The sequence below is a fragment of the Chlorocebus sabaeus genome, chromosome 1 (genome assembly GCF_047675955.1).
Source record: "Chlorocebus sabaeus isolate Y175 chromosome 1, mChlSab1.0.hap1, whole genome shotgun sequence".
In the NCBI taxonomy this organism is placed as follows: domain Eukaryota; kingdom Metazoa; phylum Chordata; class Mammalia; order Primates; family Cercopithecidae; genus Chlorocebus; species Chlorocebus sabaeus.
The window spans coordinates 443739-464673 of NC_132904.1; the positions used below are offsets into that span (position 1 = coordinate 443739).

Here is a 20935-nt window from a genome sequence, read left to right on the forward strand (position 1 = left end):
CTCGTAGATGCCATCCCCGTGTCTCTGTTCATCTTTTTCTTTGTTACTGGATTCAGAGTGAAGCCACCACTCGCTCTCGAATTGCGCGGACGCTGGGCTTGCGCAGGCCTGTTCACAGCAGCTGCATCCCGTCAGTGTTGAAGCCAGTGGAGCCCTCCTTGGGGCTGCTGAGAGCGGATATTGGAGCTGCATCTCTGTCTCTGTTTGGAGACCCCTATGAGCTGGACCCCTTCGACAGGTGACCGAACTGGTGATGGTCCTGCCTGGGCACCCGCTCCTCTCTCTGGGGGCTGTGGGCATGGTACCCAAGGTGCATGTGGAGGCGTTAGGTTTTGTGTTTGTGAGTGAGGGTGACCATTCCTCCACCACCACACTCAGTGCGGGTGGGCAGCGTGGAACTTAGAGGTCTGGTGCGGGGCCCGAATCACACGTGCCGCCACGTGGCCAGTGCTCGGCCATCCTCGTCCGTGCTGTCTCCCTGGGCTGCGGGTTCTGGGAGCTGGGAGTCACCTGTTCCCTTTGGCCTGTGTCCTCCCCTCTAGCAGTGAAGAACTTTCTGCAAACCCTCTTTCCCCTCTGAGTGCCAAGAGACGGGCTCTGTCCCGGTCAGCCCTGCAGTCCCACCAGCCCGTGGCCAGGCCCGTCTCCATGGGGCTTTCCAGGTGTGTGAGAGCAAAGGCTTCTGGGGAGGTGAGGGCAGCAGTGGGGCAGCGGATGGGGGTTCCAGGGTGGCCCTGGGTGGCCTCAGCACCTCCCTTCAGCTGTCACGCTTATCAGTCGGCTCTTGGCGTGAGGCAGCGCTGCAGCCTGTCCTGCGTCAGAGGCCACGGCCTGCCCGTGAGCGTGGACTGGAGTTGCTGCAGCTCCACGAGGTTGGCCCCTCTGCCCCCAACCCTGGCTTGACAGCCACCAGCACAGGGACACCGCCTAGGGCAGGAGCAGTGGCTCTGGTGAATAAGGCTGTTACCAGAGGTCACCTTTTGGCCAGTTCTTTTGTTTCGCCACAAGAACAAAAAAAAAAATTAACCAAAACCAACAGAACAGGGTAAAGATGCTTGTCTGCCCCCTCCCGCCTGTTGGTGGAGTTGGGGGTGGCAAAGGCACCAGAGGTGACTTCTCCCAAAAACACCTGGTTTCCCTGGAGCCAGAGCTGCAAGGTGGAGCTCCCTCCCTCCCTCTGGGAGGCCCTGGTGGGCACCTCTTAGAACAGCAGCCGGAGCTCCCTCCCTCCCTTTGGGAGGCCCTGGTGGGCACCTCTTAGAATAGCAGCCGGAGCTCCCTCCCTCCCTCTGGGAGGCCCTGGTGGGCACCTCTTAGAACAGCAGCTGGAGCTCCCTCCCTCCCTTTGGGAGGCCCTGGTGGGCACCTCTTAGAACAGCAGCCGGAGCCAGGACTGGGGGGGAGGCGCAGGCCCCGCCCAGCCCCACTCTTCCCGGCTCCTGCCTGCCGCAGGGCTCTGCCTGGGTGCTGGTCCTCAGGCTGTGGGAGGCAGTGATGGCAGGGCCTTGGGTCTGTGCCCACAGGAGGCATCTCCCTGCTGCGGTGCCGGAGCCAGACTTGGAGGAGGAGCCAGTGCCTGACCTGCTGGGCAGTATCCTGTCGGGCCAGAGCCTCCTGATGCTGGGCAGCAGTGACATCATCATCCACCGTGATGGCTCCCTCAGCGCCAAGAGGGCGGGTGAGCACCTCCCTGCCACAGCTGCCTTCCTCTGTGGGCTGCTGGTCCTCAGGCTGTTCCCAGCACTCAGCCCATGTCTCAGTCACAGAAGATGTAATTGAAGTTGGGGGACTATTCCTCAGCCATTTTTCTCCATTGATTTCCCTTCTTGAGCAGTTTCCCAGTTAGCTCTGAGTTCTTACCCAGCCCTACAGCTTCAGAGTGCGGCCCCTAGTACCTGGTTAAGAACATGTCCTGGCCGGGCACGGTGGCTCAAGCCTGTAATCCCAGCACTTTGGGAGGCCGAGACGGGCGGATCACGAGGTCAGGAGATCGAGACCATCCTGGCTAACACGGTGAAACCCCGTCTTTACTAAAAAAAAATACAAAAAACTAGCTGGGTGAGGTGGCGGGCGCCTGTAGTCCCAGTTACTCGGGAGGCTGAGGCGGGAGAATAGTGTGAACCCGGGAGGCGGAGCTTGCAGCGAGCTGAGATCCAACCACTGCACTCCAGCCTGGGTGACAGAGCGAGACTCCGTCTCAGAAAAAAAAAAAAAAAAAAAAAAGAACATGTCCTACTGGGGAACTGCCCCCGCCCCTGGTTAATATCGTGTCCTAATGGCCTCAGGCACTGTACTTTGTCATCCACAGAGTGGCTGTTGAAGCAGCTCTCCGGGTGTGGAAAGGCGAGGTGTCCACCTCAACAGGCAAACGGGAGTTTAAAGCGCACGACCTCACAGAAAACCAGTTGTGATAAAAGTTAAACCACTGACATTTAAGAAGAGTGGGTGGGAAATGATTGCCATTGACTTTTTTGTTTTTTAGCTCCAGTTTCTTTTCAGCGAAACTCAGGCAGTCGGTCCAGAGGGAAAGAAGGATCTAAGGACTGCCTGCAGCCCCGAGCACTGCCCTCAGGGAGCCCAGCCCAAGGCCCCTCAGGAAACAGGCCACAGAGCACAGGGCTAAGCTGTCAAGGCAGGTCCTGCATCCCCGCCAGCACCTCGGGCGCACCTGTGAGGCCGGACTCGTCAGCAACCCCTGGGTCGGTTCAGGCTCGGAACTTGTCCAATGGGAGCGCGCCTGGCTTCAGACAGAGTCCCAGCCCCCGGTTCAACGGCACCAACAAGCACACTTTGCCCCTTGCTTCTGCCGCGTCTAAGATCTCAAGCAGAGATTCTAACCCCCCATGTCGCAGTGCGGTGCCAGGGCCTCCCCTGAAACCCGCGCCCAAAAGAACAGACATCTCTGAGCTGCCCAGGATACCAAAGATCAGGAGAGAGGACGCTGGCGGCAGATGGGGCGCGGCCCCAGCCCACGGGCAGAACATCGAGATCCCCAGCGCCTGCATCAGCCGGCTGACTGGCAGGGAGGGCGCCGGGCAGCCAGGGCGAGGCACGCGGGCAGAGAGCGAGGCCAGCAGCAGGGTCCCCCGGGAGCCCGGCACGCACACAGGCAGCTCCCGGCCCCCAGCCCCCAGCTCCCATGGCAGTATGGCCCCTCTGGGACCATCAAGAGGGAAAGGGGTTGGGTCGACCTTTGAGAGCTTCCGGATCAATATTCCTGGAAACATGGCCCATTCCAGCCAGCTCTCCAGCCCCGGCTTCTGTAACACGTTCCGGCCCGTGGACAGCAAGGAGCAGAGGAAGGAGAACCCCTCGCCTCTCTTCTCCATCAAGAAGACGAAGCCACTCCGGAGTGAAGTCTACGACCCGTCTGACCCCACCGGCTCCGACTCTAGCGCCCCGAGCAGCAGCCCCGAGAGGTCTGGCCCTGGCCTCCTGCCCTCTGAGATCACACGAACCATCTCCATCAAAAGCCCGAAGGCCCAGACGGTTCAGGCTGTGCGCTGCGTCACCTCCTACACAGTGGAGAGCATCTTTGGGACAGAGCCTGAGCCCCCTCTTGGACCGTCCTCCACTGTGTCCCAGCTCCGGGGTGCAGTGGCTGCCGAGGGGGCCTCTGACACGGAGCGAGAGGAGCCTGCGGAGAGCCAGGGCCTGGCTGCCAGGGTGCGGAGGCCATCCCCGCCGGAGCCCTGGGACGAGGAGGATGGAGCATCTTGCAGCACCTTCTTTGGCTCTGAGGAGCGGACAGTGACCTGTGTGACTGTCGTGCAGCCAGAAGCTCCACCCAGCCCAGACATGCCGCAGGCGGCCACCCACAGAGTGGTGGAGCTCAGGCCCCCTTCCCGGTCCCGCTCCACATCCAGCTCCCGCAGCAGGAAGAAGGCCAAGAGGAGGAGGGTGGCCAGGGAGCACCGACGGACGCGCTCTGGGACGCGCTCTGAATCCAGGGACAGGAGCTCGAAGTCAGCGTCACCATCAGTGGGTGAGGAGCGCTCCAGGAGGCAGCGGTCCAAGGCCAAGAGCCGGCGGTCCTCCAGCGACCGCTCCAGCAGCCGAGAACGAGCTAAGAGGAAGAAAGCCAAGGACAGGAGCAGGGAGCATAGGCGGGGCCCCTGGGGCCACAGCCGGAGGACGTCCCGGTCACGCTCGGGGAGCCCCGGCAGTTCTTCCTACGAGCCCTATGAGAGCAGGAAGAAGAAGAAAAGGAGATCGCCGCCCAGGCCTCGGGGAAGGGAGTGCTCCCCCACCAGCAGCCTGGAGAGGCTCCACAGGCACAAGCACCAGCGGGAACGCAGCCACGAAAGGCCAGACAGGAAGGAGAGCGTGGCATGGCCCCGAGACCGGAGGAAGCGGAGGTCCCGGTCCCCAAGCTCGGAGCGCAAGGCGCGGGAGCACAGGCGGCCACGGTCCCGTGAGAAGCGGCCGAGGCCCCGGTCCCATTCACCAGAGAGGAAGGGGCCTGTGAGGGAGGCTTCCCCAGCACCCCTTGCACAGGGGGAGCCAGGGCGGGAAGACCTCCCCACCAGGTCACCAGCCTTGGGGGAAGCACATGTCTCAGTGGAGGTGGCTACGGCAGACAAGGCCCCCCTGCAGGCGCCCCCTGTCCTGGAGGTGGCAGCCGAGTGTGAGCCCGACGACCTGGACCTGGATTATGGCGACTCCGTGGAGGCCGGGCACGTCTTCGACGATTTCTCAAGTGAAGCTGTTTTCATCCAGCTCGATGACATGAGCTCGCCACCTTCTCCCGAAAGCACAGACTCCTCCCCAGAGCGAGACTTCCCACCAGAGCCCGCGTTGCCCCCAGCCAGCCTGGCCGTGGCCGCCATCCAGAGGGAGGTGTCGCTGATGCACGATGAAGACCCTTCACAGCCCCCACCCCTGCCAGAGGACCCCCAGGAGCCACATTTGCTCAGGCCGGATGCGGCTGAGAAGGCTCAGGCGCCCAGTGCCCTGGATGTGGCGCCTGTGGGGAAGGAAGACGGCCCCTCCGTGAGCGGGAGGGCACACGAGGCAGCCCGGCCTGAGGAGGTGGTTTTGCAGACCCCCCTGCTGCGGTCCAGAGCCCTGGTGAAGCGGGTCACCTGGAACCTGCAGGAGTCGGAGAGCAGCGCCCCTGCCGAGGACAGAGCCCCCCGTGAGTAGGGCCCCGGCCCCTGCTGAGGACAGAGCCCCTAGTGAATCCAACCCATGTTGAGAACAGGAACCCTGAGTGAGTAGGGTCCCGGGCACCACAGGGAGCTTCTGGAGCCAGGGAAGACTGGGATAGTGGGCATGGGGGTCTCCTGCAGGTGGGCAGAGCAGGTCATGGTGGGGGATCAGTGTCTAGGAGCTGGCACACCTCACAACCTTCCCTTGCTGCTGGGGGTGGATCTGAGGGCTGCTCTGTGGTCCTTGCTCCTGGCGCTTTTCTGGATTTTTCCAGCCATGAAACAGCATTCTGGGCAGGGGCGGGCACAGAGCACCCACCCCCCTGTCTGTCGGGCCCCCAGGGGCACTATTTCACAGGCCACAGAAGCCCCGAGAAGGAGCCTGGGATGTGGAGGACGTGGCCCCCACAGGGGTCAGGCAGGCGTTCTCCGAGCTGCCCCTTCCCAGTCATGTGCTTCCGGAGCCTGGGTTCCCAGACACAGACCCCTCTCAGGTGGGTGCCTGGGCTGGTGGGCTGTGGGCGGTGGCCTGGCACCCGTGCCACCCGTGCCACACACGCCACATGAGGCTGGGGCTGAGGCCTCACGGCTCCTGGGCAGAGCTGCCAGCCGTCAGCCGTAAGGCCCGGTGCTCAGCGGGAGTGTCCTTCCCAGGTTTACAGCCCCGGCCTGCCACCTGCCCCAGCCCAGCCCTCAAGCATCCCACCCTGCGCGCTGGTCAGCCAGCCCACGGTCCAGTTCATCCTGCAGGGGAGCCTGCCGCTAGTGGGCTGTGGGACAGCACAGACCCTGGCCCCAGTGCCCACTGCCCTGACCCCAGCCTCAGAGCCAGCCAGTCAAGCCACTGCAGCCAGCAACTCAGAGGAGAAGACCCCGGCTCCCAGGCTGGCTGCAGAGAAAACCAAGAAGGAGGAGGTGAGTCCTGCCTCCTCCCACTTTCCCCGCGTTCCTGTCTTATTTTGAAACTAAAGTTGTCGGGGCTGAATTTAGGGGTGGAAGCCAGTCCCTGTGCCTCCGGAACTGGAAGGGTGTCCAGAACCGCAGTGCCTCTGGCCAGAGGGACTCCAGGCCCTCTGCCTGGCCACGTCACACATTTGTCCCCCTCTAGTACATGAAGAAGCTGCACATGCAGGAGCGTGCTGTGGAGGAGGTGAAACTGGCCATCAAGCCCTTCTACCAGAAGAGGGAGGTGACCAAGGAGGAGTACAAGGACATCCTGCGCAAGGCCGTGCAGAAGGTGGGCTGTGCGCGAGCCTGTGTGTGGGGCTCGGGGTCACGGGCAGCCCGTCGCTGCTGTCTCGTCAACACGGACTTTGGGGTGACCACGAATGCAGGTCCGAGGTCAGCCAGCCAGGTCAGGTGGCTGTGGTGCCACATCTTGCAGGCCTGGGGTCAGGCGGGTTCGCCTGTGGCTGCCCCGGCAGATGGTTAGGAAGAAGGGTGCCTCAGTGCCTGCGAGGCCCGTGCAGATGTGTTTTGCGATATATAAAATTACCCAGCCCACGCCCAGCGTATAGGTGGGAGAACAAGACCCCCAGAGTGAGCAGGCGCCTGGTGACGTCTCAGCCCCTGCTCCCCCCGATACCGTGGGACCCTCGGTGGCCCTGTGAGCGGCATAGCGAGCAGGACGGGGGTCTCCCATGCCAGGAGGGCAGGTGGGGCAGCCCCTGCCGCTGTCTGCGTGCCGCACCCAGGGCCTGCTTCTGAGCAGGGCAGGCGAGGGACCCCAGCTTCGGCCCTGGGCTCCAGCCTGGAACATCTGGATGGGAAAGGGCGTTTGGTGATTGCTCCTCTTTCTCCAGATCTGCCACAGCAAGAGTGGGGAGATCAACCCCGTGAAGGTGGCCAACCTGGTGAAGGCGTACGTGGATAAGTACAGGCACATGCGCAGGCACAAGAAGCCAGAGGCCGGCGAGGAGCCGCCCACCCAGGGGGCCGAGGGCTGAGGCCAGGCAGTCACGGGCCTTGCCCGGGGAGCTGTTGGGAGTGGTGGGAAACGGGGGCACCAGCATGCCCACCATCAGGTTCCTGCGCTGACACCTGGTCTGTGCGCCTGTCTTGCTCACAGTTGAAAACTGGACACTTTTGTATGTATATTATAGATACACTGTTTCCATTCTAATTTATCAAAAATGGATTATCTTTAGAAACCTCTTGATTGATTTAATACTTGGAAGATAAAGCGTTTGGTGGCCAGGAGGGGCTCCTGGTAGGGTGGCGTGTCCTTGATAAATCTCTGGTGGTCTCCCGCCAGCAGCTGCTGTGTACCTCTGCCTCTGAATTAGGAATCTCTTTACTTTCTCTTTTCGCAGCTGCTGTGTACTTCTACCTGTGAATTAGGAATCTTTACTTTCTCTTTTCCAATTACGTTGTGCTCTTGTAAATAATTGCTCAAGTTTGCACTCAACACAGTTGCCTCTTGGAGGCAGGGTGCAGCAGTGGCAGCCCGAGGGCTGGTGACAGGTGTCAGGCGTGGGAAAATGTCGTCCCTGCCCTCGGCACAGCTGGTGGGAGTGGCTTTGGTGGCCACCTGCCTCTCAAGGGCCTTGTTCTTTGAATCAAGGCTTGGATGTAATGTGTGTGGTGAAGACAGAAGTGAGTTGGTGTGCAGGGAGGTCCCCTCCCTCCCTGGGCCTCACCCGTGTTCAGCCTGCACCCATTTCCCCGCCAGCCAAGACATCAGTGTGTGTTCTGGAGGTCTCTTTATTAGACTGGGCTCTAGACGGGCTGCTCCAGCTCCATGAGCAAGCACTCAATGTCATCATAGAGGCTGTTGGTGCTGGACAGACAGAGGCTGAGGCTGCTGCTATCCAGGGAAGACACACCCTCACGTTGCGTGCCCTCCAGGTGCACTCGGCACAGCCAGGGCTCCAGCTGCCAGGAGGGCATCGGGTGTGTGTCAGTGACCCAGCGTGTGGCCTCCCCTCCCCCTCCCCAGGCCCTGAGGCTCTGATCTCACCTTCACCAGGACCAGGCTCTTCTCCTTGGGCCTCCTGGCTGACAGGTCCTGCCCGAAGCCCAGGTAGATGGTATAGCATGGGGAGCCGCGGCGCTGCCGTGCCCGGAATTCCACCAGCTCTGTAGAAGGGGGCTCTGCTGAGTATCTGGCAGACACGTGCTCCCAGGGGCCCCTGGAGACAGCCCCCCAGGCAGGAGCCTCACTGACCTCGGAAGAAGACTCTGAAGTCAAAGATGGGGGTGTCGCAGTTCCGAGGCAGCAGGCAGGCTGGGGTGGAGGGGCTGGCGGAGCCCGGGGGGCCACCCACCTCCCAGTACACCTTGCACTTGCCCATGCGCCGGGCCCACAGCTGTGGCCCCCGAAGCTCCAGCTGCAGCCCAGGGGCCACGTGCCGCAGCAGTTCCTCCGTGTAGCGCAGCTGCTTCTGGTCGGGGAGCTCAGCAGGGCTGGGGAATGCTACCTGCTGGGGGTCTGTGGCCCGGACAGCTGGGTCTGGGGGGCCGTACAGGAACATGCAGCTCGGGTGCCCCACCACCTTCTGCAGCACTGTGCGGCCCTTGTACATGATGGTCACGTCCAGCGCCCCTGGGCTGGGCTCTGTGTGGAGACCAAGCTGTGAGCGGCGGAGGTGGGCAGGGACAGGCTGTCCCCTTCCCAGGACCCACTCACCTTGCACCGCAGTGCAGGCACTTGGGGAGGGTGCCAGGTATGGCTCTACCTGGTGCAGGGGCTCTGGGGCCGTGGCCTCGCCTGCATCGGGAAGGGAATCCTGTGCTGGTACCTCATCCCCAGCCCCTCCCTGTGCCCCAGGCCCCCCAGCCCCTACCCCTCTCACCTGTCATTAGTGCTGCAGGCTGGGACCCGGGGCTAGGGGTTGCTTCTACTGCCCATGTGCACAGCTCCCCAGCAGGGAGCCCTGGACCTGAGGAGGGGAGGTCAGTGGGAATGTGGTCCCTTCCTACTTCTCCAGCTCCCCAATCCCCAGCCCCCTTCTTAAGTGTCCGTCCAGGCGCACTGGCCCCTCCCATGCTTCCCCCCACACACACACCCCTCCACGGCACTGCCCACACCTCCAGCACAGGCCCCAGTCAGGGGAAGACCCTCTTGTCCCTCTCCAGGAGCCTGGGCTGGGACTGGGTCTGCCCCCCATGACGCTGTCAGCAGATGGTCCGCCAGGCAGCTCTGTTGCACTGCCTGGAGCAGGAGGTCCCCCTTGTCACCAGCTGGGGCAGGGAGGGGGCCTGGGGCTTGGAGTCCAGCATCTCTGTGTGCCAGGAATGGCCCTGGGGGCCTGCCCTGTAAGGAAAAGTCAGGGTCAGCATAAGCAGCTCCGCGGCCTGGCAGGAGGAGAGGCAGGCAGAGAGAAGACTACCTGCGGTGCCCGGACAGCCGCGGGGGCCTCTGCCTCAGTCTGGTCCGTTCCTGGGCCTTCTGAGGGAGAATGGGGCAGGTGTTAGGCTCCGAGACCAGGGTGAGAGATGCAACAAGAGCCTGGCGTAACCCGCACCAGCTTCCTTGTGCTGCGGCCTAAGGAGGTGGGATTGCGGCTCCAACTGTCCTGGGCCTGCTGGCAGCCTCTCCCAGAACGGCTGCTAAAAACCCAATTCTGATCCAGAGAATGTTCTTTCCCCAGGCAGGACGAATGCCAACGCGCTTGGCAGCCGGCGTCGCTCACCTCGCCAGCCCAGCTCCGGGCTCAGCGCGTACACCTTGTGCGGGTCGGCCGGGTCCCCCGAGTTATCTCGCAGCATCACGAAGCGGCGCGTGCTGCGCAGTGCGCAGCGGAAGTTGGTTTTCCAGCTGGCGCGCTCCGCAGCCTCAGCCTCGGGGGGCGGCGGGTCACCTCCTCTGCTGCTAGGCGGCCACCTGCCGCGGGCCACGGCCCAGGCCTGAAGAGGGGGAGAGAACACGTGGGCTGGGCCCGCGGGGTCCTAGGCGAGTCCTCCCACCCGGGACGGGGCCGGGGTCCCACCTTGAAGATGCGCGCGTCAGCCTCGCTCAGGTCCTTGCGCGCGAAGTGCTTCCAGGGCACGCGGAAGCAGGTGCGGGCCTCGTCCAGCCACTGCAGCCCCTCATAGCAGCCGCTGCTGATCTCTCCAAGGAGCCACTCTCCGAACAGCACGCGTGGGGCCGCCCTGCGGGTGCCCGGCCGCGGAGAGTCAGGGCCGGCTGCAGGGCGCTCGGGGACGGGCATCTGGAGAAGGTGGGCCGGGCTCTTACCTCTCAGGAGCCAAGGCCATTGCTCCCTCTGCAGGGGCAGTTGGGTGGCGGTCAGGTGTTACAACACGGGAGGTAAGGGCTCCTGTCACTGCAGACGCCAGGCCGCGGCCACAGGTCGTGTGGCCAGGTGTGACAGGTGTCCACAGGTGTGGCCAGGTGTCACAGGTGGTGGGGGTCACAGGTGTGGACTGAGGGCTCGTAGCCACCGACGCTGCCTGGGTGTGGATCTCTTGGCAGAGGGGGCTACAGGTGTGACTGCAGGTATGGCTGGCGCGCACACGTGAAGTCACACGTGTTGAACCAGTGTCCAGGCCTGCCGGGCCGGTGCAGGCCGGACCCTGCGGAGACGGGAAAGGTCACGTCGGGGGCGGGCCAGGCTTCCGAGAAAGCGAAACCTAAACAGTGGCGCTTCCACCCTCCCGGATCCCATCTCCGCGGAACCCCGCCCCCGCCTCTGCCCCGGGCCCCGCCTCCGCCTCCCTCACCTCCCGACCCTCATCCATCAGGCTCCCCCAGCCCTTGGCTCTACCCCTCCCAGTGAGTCTCTCACTCCTGGAGCTGCACCGCGTGGGTCCGGGGTCCCGAGTACCTGGGTGCCAGAGTCGCCGGGGCGGGAGGTTTCTCACCGCGGAGAAGCGGAGGGCCGGCGCTTTTATGGTGTCCGGGCCGGGGGCGGGGCCCAAAGAGCTGCAGGTGCAGCCAAGGAGGTCACGTGACCAGGCGGGCGTTTCCGGGAAGGGCGCGTGCGGCCTGTTCCTGCTCTGGATGCGACCAGCGCAACCCTGCCCCGGGCAGCGCGGAGTAGGGAGTGGCGGCGAGGGGGCAGCGGTGGGCCCTGTCTGCCTGTGTGGCTCAGCCCTGCAGGGTCCAGCCGCTTCTCTGGGAAGTAGCCCCTACACGCCTGGGGCCGGGGCGCCGACAGTCATCGGAGGTGGGGGACACAGTGGGATAAGGCGGGGACCCCCCAAACGTAAGCGAAACCGGACCCCAGGCAAAACCAGGCCCTTCTTGTTGCGCTTTTTTTCTTTCTTTCTTTCTTTCTTTTTTTTTTTTTTTGAGACGGAGTCTCGCTCTGTCGCCCAGGCTGGAGTGCAGTGATGCGATCTCGGCTCACTGCAAGCTCCGCCTCCCGGGTTCACACCATTCTCTTGCCTCAGCTTCCCGAGTAGCTGGGATTACAGGCGTCCGGCCACCTCGCCCGGCTAACTTTTTGTATTTTTAGTAGAGACGGGGTTTCACCGTGTTAGCCAGGATGGTCTCTATCTCCTGACCCTTTGATCTGCCTGCCTCGGCTTCCCAAAGTGCTGGGATTACAGGCGTGAACCACCGCGCCCAGACCTTGTTGCGCTTTTAGAAGTGGGTAATGGGGCCGGGCGCGGTGGCTCCTGCCTGTAATCCCAGCACTTTGGGAGGCCAAGGCCGGCCGATCACTTGAGGTCAGGAGTTCGAGACCAGCCTGGCAAACATGGTGAAACCCAGTCTCTACTAAAAATACAAAAATTAGCCGGGCGTGGTGCCGCAGGCCTGTAGTCCCAGGTACTTGGGAGGTTCAGGCGGGAGAATCACTTGAGCCCAGGAAGTCGAGGCTACAGTGAGCTGAGATGGAGCCACTCCACTCCAGCCCAGGGGACAGAGCATGACTGAGTCTCAAAAACAGGAAGTGGGTAATGGGAGGTGGATGTGCCTCAAAAAAGGGGCAGCTGCACCATTTGGGTTCCTTTTTTTGAGATGGAGTTTCGCTTTTGTTGCCCAGGCTGGAGTGCAGTGGCACAATCTTGGCCCACCACAACCTCCACCTCCTGGGTTCAAGTGATTCTCCTGTCTCAGGCTCCTGAGTAGCTGTGATTACAGGCATGAGCCACCATGCCCGGCTAATTTTGTATTTTTAGTAGAGACGGGGTTTCTCTAAATTGGTCAAGCTAGTCTCGAACTCCTGACCTCAGGTGATCCGCCCGCCTTGGCCTCCCAAAGTGCTGGGATTACAGGCGGGAGCCACCCTGCCGGCCCCCTTTGGGTTCTTTAGATTGTTCAGACAAGAATATCAGACGCTCTCGCAATTAAAACATTTGGAAAGGAATTAATAGTGTCTTTTCATCAGGGACAGTGCTGATGACCCACAAGGGACCCCTTGATGGTTCTGGGCATGGGTGACCAGCCTGGGCTCTGGCCTTGGGAGAAGCGACCGGGAGGTGTCTCTCACCCCTAGGCCTCCTGGTCCGGCTCCTGCTCAGGCCACAGGCGCGCACCCACCCCCCGCGTGCCTCAGTTCAGGCATCTGGGCGGGTGTTTAATGCTGCTCCCCAACCCAAGCATGTAGATTTCAGAAGGGGACTAGGACCCCAGGCCCGGCAGATGTTTGAGACCACTGGCTTCCAAGCGCATCGTCTTGGGGATTTGCATTGGCTCCTCAGCCTCCCCAGGGAATCTCTGTGTAGGGTCGGGAGTGGTAGGTCTGAGTTGAGAGGGTGCCTGAGATCCCCAGTGCAGACTGGGGGAGGGGAGTGCCCTTTCCGGCTGTGGTTAGAGCAGGAGAGGAACTTCGCCGGCCAGCTGGCGCAGAGCCTCGGGAAGACAGCGGGCACAGCAGGTGGTTTACGGGAAGCGTTGCAGCCTTCGGGTGGGGACAGCGCGGCGGACCCGCCACCCCCGTCTGCACACCCCCCACGCGCCCGCCCCACGCCACGGCCTGGGTTTCGGGAGCCTCGCTTTATTCTGCCTTGGGTCGGGGGTTAGGGGAGCGGGACCTCTAGCGCCCTCGAGGCAGCGGGAGAGGGTGGAGGGGCCGCTTAGATATAGGAGTCATCGCCGCCGGGCTCGTCGTGGGGACCCCTGCCCGGCCCCGCGCCCTCGCCCTCGTCGCCGCTGTCGGAGTCGCTGGCGCCATCCCCGTCCAGGGTGGGCGTGTTGAGAACGACCACGTCTGCCTCTGCCCCGATGTCCTCGCCGAACCACACGGCCTTGTACCCGCCCTCCGGCCGCCGCTCCTTCGTCAGGATGGACCTCACCGCTGCGGGGCTTCCCCGGGCTCGGGCCGCTGCCGGGGCCTCAGGGGCACTGCCCGGGGGCGCGGGGCCAGGGGGCGCGGGCTCCGCGGGCATCGGCGGTGCCTCCGCGGGCTTGGGGTCGCTCGTGGGGCTGGGGGCGGGCGCCCAGTTGGCCTCGTCGTCAGGGAGGAACGCCTGGTTGTCACAGCCTGAGGGCTGGGGCCCCTGCTAGCGGGAGTGAAGGCGTCAGTGGGGTCCCTGGGTCTCTGCTGCCTTGTGGCCTCTCCACACCCTCATTCCACAGTGGACACCCCTCCGCCTCCACATATTCCCCTCTGCCCTCCCTCTCCTGTCCCCCACTCCCTGCGGGTCGCCTGCCCTGCCCTCCACCCTGCGCCTCACCGGAGCTTTGCCAGAGCAGCACTTGAGCCGGGAGCCGTAGTGCTTGTGGACAAGGACAGTGAGGCCAAGGAGAGCCAGCAGCAGCAGTGCACCCAGCACCCCACCCAGGGCTGCCATGTCCACCACTGAGAAGCGCTTGTCCTCCGAGGGGCCGCCACCTGGCATCGCTGTGGAAAATGCCATCACCCCCGCACTGTTGAGCGCCCCAGGCATTCCCCATGCCAACCTGTGCCAGGCTTGATACACTTGGAAATCACCCAAGCCTGGGCTGTCTCCCAAATCTCAGGCTCTGCTGACCCTGGCTCGAGGGGCCTGTGTGTCCCAGTGAGACCCTGGCCCCCCCCTTCCCAAGGAGGCCAGGCTGCTCACAGGAGGGGCAGGGGCTTGCAGGGTGAGCCAGCAGCTGTGGGAATCATGGGATTCGCTGCACCCCAAATCTGGCCTCTGTCCTACACACATCACAGTTCACCTCACTGAGGGCCTTTGGCCTGTCTGTGTCTGTCAGTCCCAAACAGACCCCTCTGGGATTTCGTAGTCAGGCCAGGTCAGCCTGGGGTGGACCCTTCCTACAGCATTTCCCTACCACCCAGTGACCTCAGCCGGGGAGGGAAGGCAACGGAGTGGGTGCTACCTGAGGATGGGGTGTTCCTGCTGGGGGGCATCGGCAGAGAGGTTCCTGGCTCTGGGGTCTGAGCTGTGCCGCCACCGGGTGTGGCTGGTTGGTGGGAGGTGCTGGTTCCCACACCGGGGGGCATCGGCAGAGAGGTTCCTGGCTTTGGGGTCTGTGCTGTGCCGCCACCGGGTGTGGCTGGTTGATGGGAGGTGCTGGTTCCCACACCGGGGGGCCTCCCGGGTGTGGACGAGGTTGGTGGCCTCAGAGTTGTGCCAGAGGGTGGATGAGGGCCTGTGCCTCCCCCAGAGCTGGTTGTGGAGGGTCCCTGGGAGGGCACAGGGGGTCTGGGGGCTTCGGAAGTGGTGCTGGTCCAGGGCCCAGTTGTTCCTCCAGTCTCTGGGGATGGGGGCTCACCTGTGGAGGGGGGCTCCTGTTCGGAAACTTGTATCTCAATGACTGTGGTCGCAGTGCCAGAAGTCACCGTGTTTTTGGCCTCAACCTGGGGCAGGAAGGGGCTTGTCCCTCCTGGGCACATCTTTAAGCCCCACACCCTTGGAGATGCCCACCTGCCCTGCCCTTCACCTCTGCGTAGAAGGCCCCCGCCTGGGTCAGTGTGGTGGTGGTCAGCACAACCTCTCCCTCCATCCGGAAATGTGAGTGGTTGGTAATTCGATACGTGATGGCCGAGTTGAGGTCCTGGACAGGATCTCATTGAGTCCCCGGCCAGGCTGCCTCCCACCTGCAGCCCTGACCCACCCACAGAGGGGAGGCCAGGTGGGCCTAGGGACCCTGGGCAACAAGGAAGGCTGCCGTGGGGGCGGCAGGCATCAGCCTTGCATGTGCTACCTACCGAGAACTCCGGGTCCCGAGCCTGGATCCTCAGAGGCTGAGAGGGGGCAGCTGCATCCTTGACCACAACACCTGCTCCAGCGCCAAGTGCCACGGTGCCACGGTACAGGCTCTGGGGGAAGCGGGGCGGGCTCCCGGCTGCAGCCACAGCCTCCACGGTGACCTGGGTCACTGAGTAGCGGGCAAGGTCAGCCTGCTGGCCCTGGAGGCGGGGGAGGCAGCCGTGACTCGTGGGGTTGACGGTGGAGCTGGTGCTGAAGCCTGGGGCTCAGGAAGAACAGATGTAGACTTGGCAGGGGCCCTGCCCCCCCACTGCCCTGCCCCCCGTGCAGGTCCCCACCTCACCTTCACCAGCAGAAGGAAGGTCATGGCGCTGGGGACACTCCTGGCCATGGTGAGGTTGCCGGAGTCTGGGTGGATGACGAATGTACCGTTCACGTTTCCTGGGAGGACGATGGAAGTGCTCAGTCCCGGCCCCCTGAGGCCCAGGGACCCAGCCAGCTCTGCCTTGCTGGCAGGTGCCCCTGGGGCTTCCCCAGCCCAAGGTGGGGATGGAGACAGGGACAGAGAGGGGTACGGGGCATTGTTGAGGGCTGGGCCCCACTCACCACTGAAGATGCTGTAGATGATGGCTTGGTTGATGCCGCGGTCTCCATCCTCGGCGTAGATGGGTCCGGGACGCAGGACGAGGGGGGATGGCTTCAAGGATAGTGGAGAGGAGGGCACGTCGTGGGGCTGGGGTGGATGGCCCCAACCTGGCCCTCTGGTTCCCCATCAAGGTCAGCTAGGGCGGGGCTGGCTGAGGAGGGGCCCAGTCCCGCTGGTGGCCGGGCGTCCCTGCCTGCCTAGGACTGTCCCTTGTCCCAGCATCACAATGAGTCACATCCCTGTGGGTCCCTCACTAACGAATAAGTTGCCCAAAGATACTGAGTGCCATTTGCACGATGCTTGTCTTGATGGCTAAGCAGACATTTAGGAAGCGGGGGGTTCCCGGGGTCTGCGTGTCTGCCTCTCATGTGCTGTTTGGTGGCCCCGGGTGCCTTGGTGCTGTGAAGGTTTGCAGACAGCCTGTGTGGGCCTAGTGGTGACTGTGAGCAGGGCAGAGATGTCACCATCCCTTAAGAACTCCAGGGCCCCAGCCCACCTCCCCAGGCCCCTGAGACCGCCTGGCTCTGGGGCCCACACTCCTCTCTGTGTATTCAGGGTTTGCTCCCTCACCCCCTCAAAATGGGAAAGACTGGTTTACAAGGAGAGTCTGTATTTGTTTCAAAATCACAACCAAACTTGGCCCCACCCGCTGACCCTGACCCTGCCCTTCTTCTGATCGTGGCCGTCCCTGCTTCCAACCTGCCTAGAAGGCCCCGCCCCGGGCACTGCCCCTCCCTCCCCATTACCAGTGTGTGCCCCGTGGGGACAGCCCCGTGGTACTGAGCTTGGATGCAGACGTAGCCGTCTGAGAAGGTGCAGGGCAGGAACCAGGGGGGCCGCAGGTCGGCAGGCACCACGTGCAGCACCAGTGTGGCGGTGGCCGTGTGGCTGGGCTCCACATTCTCCTCCGGAGTGTCCTGCAACAGCCAGATCAGGCCTGGGAGCAGCTGGGGCCAGGGGGACCTCAAGCATGTGGGACTCAGGGCTGGGGTGAGCCGCTCACCCGCGCCAGCAGCCAGAAGGCCATGTTCGGCCGCTCGTAGAAGTTCAGGGGCCGGTCCAGCCTCAGGGCGGGATGGTTTACACCCACCAGGGAGAAGTAGTCACTGGCACCCTGGGGAGGATCAGGGAAGACACAGCCTAAGAGCCTGGGAGGGCGAGGGCGGCTGCGGGTGTCAGTGGTGAGGGGCTCACGCTGGGGCAGGGCAGGTGGCACTGACTTCGGTCACTTCCTGGAGGGTGTAGAACAGAATGTCATCCTTGTCTTTGTCCTCGGCCTGCAGTTCTGTCTCAGGGATGACGGTGGAGTTTACTTTAGTGTCCTAGGGAGGGAGAGGGGCTTGGTCTGGCCACACTCTTGGCCCCTGTGGACCCCCGCTGTGGTTGAGCCCCCGGCCACCACTCGCCCCACCCCGGGCTCCCGCACCCCCTGCCCAGCCCTGGCAGCTTCGCTGGCCTCACCTCTTCCACCCTTATCTCCTTGGTTGTAAAGGGGAATTCGGGGGCGTTGTCATTGACGTCCAGCACTGACACGAACACCCTCAGCTGGGTCACCTGCAGGATGTGGCCGTCAGCCTCTCCCACAGCCCCTTCCCACATGAGTGAGGTGTACCCCTCAACGCTATCCTTCCCCATCATGAGTGAGGTGCACCCCTCGGCGGCTGTCTGTCCCCATCGTGAGTGAGGTGCACCCCTCGACGGCTATCCATCCACTCACTCGCTCAGTGGTGTTGGGGGGCTGCAGGGGAGCTGCACATCTCTAGGTGCTGGGATGCAGCGATCACAAGAGACAAATCTCTGCCCGGTGGTGCCTGTCCTGGCAGGACTTACAACAACAGACAAAAAGGACTTTATAAAGCCAGGAGGTGGCAGGTGCGCCACAGAAAAATAATGCAGGTACTTGGGGATGCAACCAGCAGAATCTCAAGTGAGGAAAGACAATCCAGTTCTTCACTTTGTTTTTTTGTTTTTTTGGATACAGAGTCTCATTCTGTCACCCAGGCTGGAGTGCAATGGCGTGATCTTGGCTCACTGCAATGTCTGCCTCCCAGGTTTAAGCGATTCTCCTGCCACTGCCTCTCGAGTAGCTGGGATTACAGGCGCCCGCCATCACACCCGGGTAATTTTTTATTTTTAGAAGAGACGGGGTCTCTCCATGTTGGTCAGGCTGGTCTCAAACTCCCTCCCAAAGTGCTGGGATTACAGGTGTGAGCCACCGCACCCAGCTGACAACCCAGTTTCTTCACAAATAAATCTCCAAGAGAAAAGATGGGAGAAGGAAACGTGAAGATGAACAGAAACTCAGGAGAATTATCAGTTAGGTGCATAACGTGGACCCTGATTCAAACAAACAATTGTTAAAACCCTTCAGGGACCTTGGGGAATGCGGCATCCTGAACATTCGAGGTAGAAAGTGACCACTTTTCCCAGGTGTGACGACATTGTGGTTATGTTTTAAAAAGAAGAGTCCCGGTGGGCATGGTGGCTCACGCCTGGAATCCCAGCACTTTGGGAGGCCGAGGCGGGCAGATCACCTGAGGTCAAGAGTTCGAGACCAATGTGGCCAACATGGTGAAACCCCATCTCTACTAAAAATACAAAAATTAACTGGGTGTGGTGGCGGGCGTCTGTAATCCCAGCACTTTGGGAGGCTGAGGTGGGTGGACGCCAAGGCAGGAGAATCGTTTGAACCTGGGAGGCAGAGGTTGTAGTGAGCGGAAATCGTGCCACTGCATTCCAGCCCGGGCGACAGGGTGACTCCATCTAAAAAAAAAAAAAAAAAAAAAGGAGGGTCCCGGCCAGGCGCAGTGACTCATGCCTGAAATCCCAGCACTTTGGGAGGCTGGGGCGGGCGGATCACCAGGTCAGGAGTTTGAGATCAGCCTGACCAACATGGTGAAATCCTGTCTCTACCAAAAATACAAAAATTAGCCAAGCGTGGTGGCGGGCGCCTGTAATCCCAGCTACTTGGGAGGCTGAGGCAGGACAATCACTTGAACCCAGGAGGCAGAGGTTGCAGTGAGCTGAGATCTCACCATTGCACTCCAATCTAGGTAACAGAGCGAGACTCTGTCTCAAAAAAAAGCAGCGTCCCTCTCTTTCAGAGACACATGCCAAGATATGTGTGGGTGATGTGCTGTGGTGTGCGGAGGGTACAGAGCCCGCTGTCTGCTGGTAAGTGGGGGGGCCTGTGCTGGCCTCAGGATTCTGCAATTTTCCTTAATAAAGCCGAAAAAAATGCCGCTGGTCAAGAAGTAGGATGTTGGGGGAGTGGGGCTGGGATGCAACTATTCCCTAATAGGGCGGTTGGGATTTCTCTGAAGACTGCAGACCTGAGCAGGTGAGGGAGGAGCGTGCCTGCGGGAGCTCTGAGGCTGCAGCAGAGCCTCTGCACAGTACATCTGGGTTTGACTCTCAGTGAGAAAGGAGCTGTGGAGGGCTGGGGTGGACTGGGCAGCCTTGGTTTACAGCGTCCACAGAGGCTGTTCCGCCGCATGGAGTGGACTGGGACCGGCAAGGGGCAACAGGGAAGCCAGCGGGCCGGCTGAAAGTTTCCTAAAATGAGTGCTGGTGTCCCGGCTCTGGTGGGACTGGAGGTAGGCAGACGGTGGATATCTGGGTCGAGCTGGGGCAGAGCCAAGTGATTTACCAATGGGGAGCTTAGCAGGGGACGTGGGGAGGGAGGGCGAGTGGAAACCAAGGTGGTTCCAGTGGCTGGCAGGATAAAGGTGCCTCCCTTGTGGGGGCAGTGGTGGTTGAGGGAGTGGGTGGGAGTCTTGGGCACACTGGGTGGGGGTATCTGCTGGACAAGGGGTCAGTGACGGGGACGCCACAGTTCAGGGCAGAGTCTGAACTGGAGGAAATGTGAGCATCGCTCTCGGAGGGATGGCATTTGAAACCACACCCTGGGTGAGGTCATCAGAGACTGGCCCTGGACCGGCAGGGCAGAGCCCAGCTGAGGTGGCCTGGTGGGCGGGGAGAGTGGGGCAGGGACTCACCAGCGTGCCTCCGCTCTGACACAGCAGCTGAGCCTCAAGTAGTGAGTTCTCCTGTGGAGGCAGACGGGTCTGCAGTCACTGTCCCGCCCCACAGGTGGTGAGACTGAGGCCAAGGGGGCAGGCGCTGGCCCAGGGTCCCCATCATCAGTGGTCAGTGCTGAGGATGTGAAATGGCCCAGCCTTCTAGGGCAGGCACCACCAAGCATGGGTGTTAGTGGATGCCTGCAGGCATAGAACTCCTGGGCCCCCCGAGGAAGTTGTGGCCTGAGGATCCAGGCGCCCTTCTCCCGGGAGCCCCCACTCCCCACCCACCTGCCGCCCACACCTCGTAATCAGGAGACACGTTGAGAAACAGCTGGTTTCCCTGGATCCGAAATGCGAAGGGGGTGGACAAGGGTCCGAGGGTCACCTCCTGGCCCTCTGGGACATGGATGTCCACCAGCGGCTCGGTGACATTTGTGTTCTCCTCGACTTCAAAGAAGGACTTGTCCACAGAGCAGTCTGTAAGGTTGCAGAGGAGGGGTCAGCGCCTCCCAGGCCCTGGCTCCCCCCGCCCTGTGCCCCTACCTACCTACCCCTGCCCGCACGTACACTGGACCTGGGCCATGGCCCCCGGGGGTCGGCCAAGCAGCCCGGTGAGCAGCAGGGGAGGCCACAGCAGGGCCCAAGACCCCATCTTGGCGGCTGTCACCTGGCGCGAGGGTCCGAGTGGGTTTGGCGTCCAGGACTGGCGCAGTTCCTACCTCAGCGACCTTCGCCCCAGCCAGACGCCGCCCACTTTATGATCCTTTACAACCAGCCTCTGCCAAGGGGGCTCCCGCTGGCCGGCGGGTCCAGCCCACTGCCAGAAGGGGGGCAGTCATTTGGCCCAAGTTAGACTGAGTACAGGGATTAACCAGGGGGCTCAGGCCACAGGCACCGAGGCACAGGGCAGAAAGGACTGGAGAACGGCTCACGGGCGCCATGGGGCTGGGGCAGGGCAGGGGCAGAGCGAGGGTGTTGGAGAGAAGCTGTTGGTGTTGGGGTGTCTGAAACCTGCCTCCCTAGCCCAGGCTGCCCTTGCTTGGCTCCTCCCCTAAGCTCTCCCTCAGGCAAAATTCCTAAGGCCAATC

At 62.3% G+C, this 20935-nt stretch overlaps 3 protein-coding genes across 8 annotated transcripts in view; 1 reads left to right on the top strand and 2 right to left on the bottom strand.

Moving 5' to 3' along the window:
- PHRF1 (PHD and ring finger domains 1) overlaps positions 1-7300 on the top strand; it is a 39489-nt gene extending 32189 nt beyond the window's left edge. For 3 of the 4 annotated variants that reach the window (XM_037998759.2, XM_073022526.1, XM_037998757.2), the window contains exons 11-18: positions 57-238; positions 543-662; positions 1524-1678; positions 2483-5137; positions 5493-5644; positions 5805-6065; positions 6259-6387; positions 6953-7300. In XM_037998759.2, coding sequence (XP_037854687.2) covers positions 57-238; positions 543-662; positions 1524-1678; positions 2483-5137; positions 5493-5644; positions 5805-6065; positions 6259-6387; positions 6953-7096 — 3798 coding nt within the window. In that variant the 3' untranslated portion in view covers positions 7097-7300. The remainder of the gene's footprint in view (positions 1-56; positions 239-542; positions 663-1523; positions 1679-2482; positions 5138-5492; positions 5645-5804; positions 6066-6258; positions 6388-6952) is intronic. The other variant, XM_037998758.2, reaches the window with a different exon arrangement.
- Positions 7301-7835: 535 nt separating this feature from the next.
- IRF7 (interferon regulatory factor 7) lies at positions 7836-11194 on the bottom strand. 3 transcript variants are annotated; one of them, XM_007983633.3, is made up of 11 exons: positions 10919-11194; positions 10330-10667; positions 10082-10244; positions 9785-9998; positions 9482-9540; positions 9180-9405; positions 8945-9031; positions 8779-8859; positions 8317-8706; positions 8110-8228; positions 7836-8024 (listed from the first exon to the last, which is right to left on the bottom strand). In XM_007983633.3, the coding sequence occupies exons 2-11, from the start codon at positions 10347-10349 to the stop codon at positions 7869-7871; spliced, it is 1515 nt and encodes a 504-aa protein (XP_007981824.1). In that variant the 5' UTR covers positions 10350-10667; positions 10919-11194; the 3' UTR covers positions 7836-7868. The 3 variants fall into 3 exon arrangements, with proteins under 3 accessions (XP_007981824.1, XP_007981148.1, XP_037854688.1); XM_007982957.3 differs by lacking the exons at positions 10330-10667; positions 10919-11194 and having other exon boundaries at positions 9482-9537; positions 10082-10323; XM_037998760.2 differs by lacking the exons at positions 10330-10667; positions 10919-11194 and having other exon boundaries at positions 10082-10323.
- Positions 11195-12813: 1619 nt separating this feature from the next.
- On the bottom strand, positions 12814-20920 carry CDHR5 (cadherin related family member 5). Its single transcript, XM_073022653.1, has 14 exons — positions 20415-20920; positions 20149-20324; positions 19824-19874; positions 17287-17379; positions 17046-17147; positions 16829-16939; positions 16572-16742; positions 15786-15876; positions 15523-15620; positions 15179-15379; positions 14911-15024; positions 14347-14827; positions 13716-13978; positions 12814-13538 (listed from the first exon to the last, which is right to left on the bottom strand). The coding sequence occupies exons 1-14, from the start codon at positions 20497-20499 to the stop codon at positions 13116-13118; spliced, it is 2460 nt and encodes an 819-aa protein (XP_072878754.1). The 5' UTR covers positions 20500-20920; the 3' UTR covers positions 12814-13115.
- Positions 20921-20935: the final 15 nt, after the last annotated feature.

What these genes read in the sequence shown, in the direction of transcription:
- IRF7 (XM_037998760.2), bottom strand. Translation starts at nt 10,303, where the DNA reads ATGCCCGTCCCCGAGCGCCCTGCAGCCGGCCCTGACTCTCCGCGGCCG. An exon ending in CGGCTGTCCGGGCACCGCAG is followed by an intron (nt 9,406 to 9,481) that starts GTAGTCTTCTCT and finishes TTTTCCTTACAG; the next exon opens with GGCAGGCCCCCAGGGCCATT. An exon ending in CTTCAGAGTCTTCTTCCGAG is followed by an intron (nt 8,229 to 8,316) that starts GTCAGTGAGGCT and finishes CCCCTTCTACAG; the next exon opens with AGCTGGTGGAATTCCGGGCA.
- CDHR5 (XM_073022653.1), bottom strand. Translation starts at nt 20,499, where the DNA reads ATGGGGTCTTGGGCCCTGCTGTGGCCTCCCCTGCTGCTCACCGGGCTG. An exon ending in GGCCATGGCCCAGGTCCAGT is followed by an intron (nt 20,325 to 20,414) that starts GTACGTGCGGGC and finishes GCAACCTTACAG; the next exon opens with ACTGCTCTGTGGACAAGTCC. An exon ending in CCTTCCTTCTGCTGGTGAAG is followed by an intron (nt 15,380 to 15,522) that starts GTGAGGTGGGGA and finishes CCCCGCCTCCAG; the next exon opens with GGCCAGCAGGCTGACCTTGC.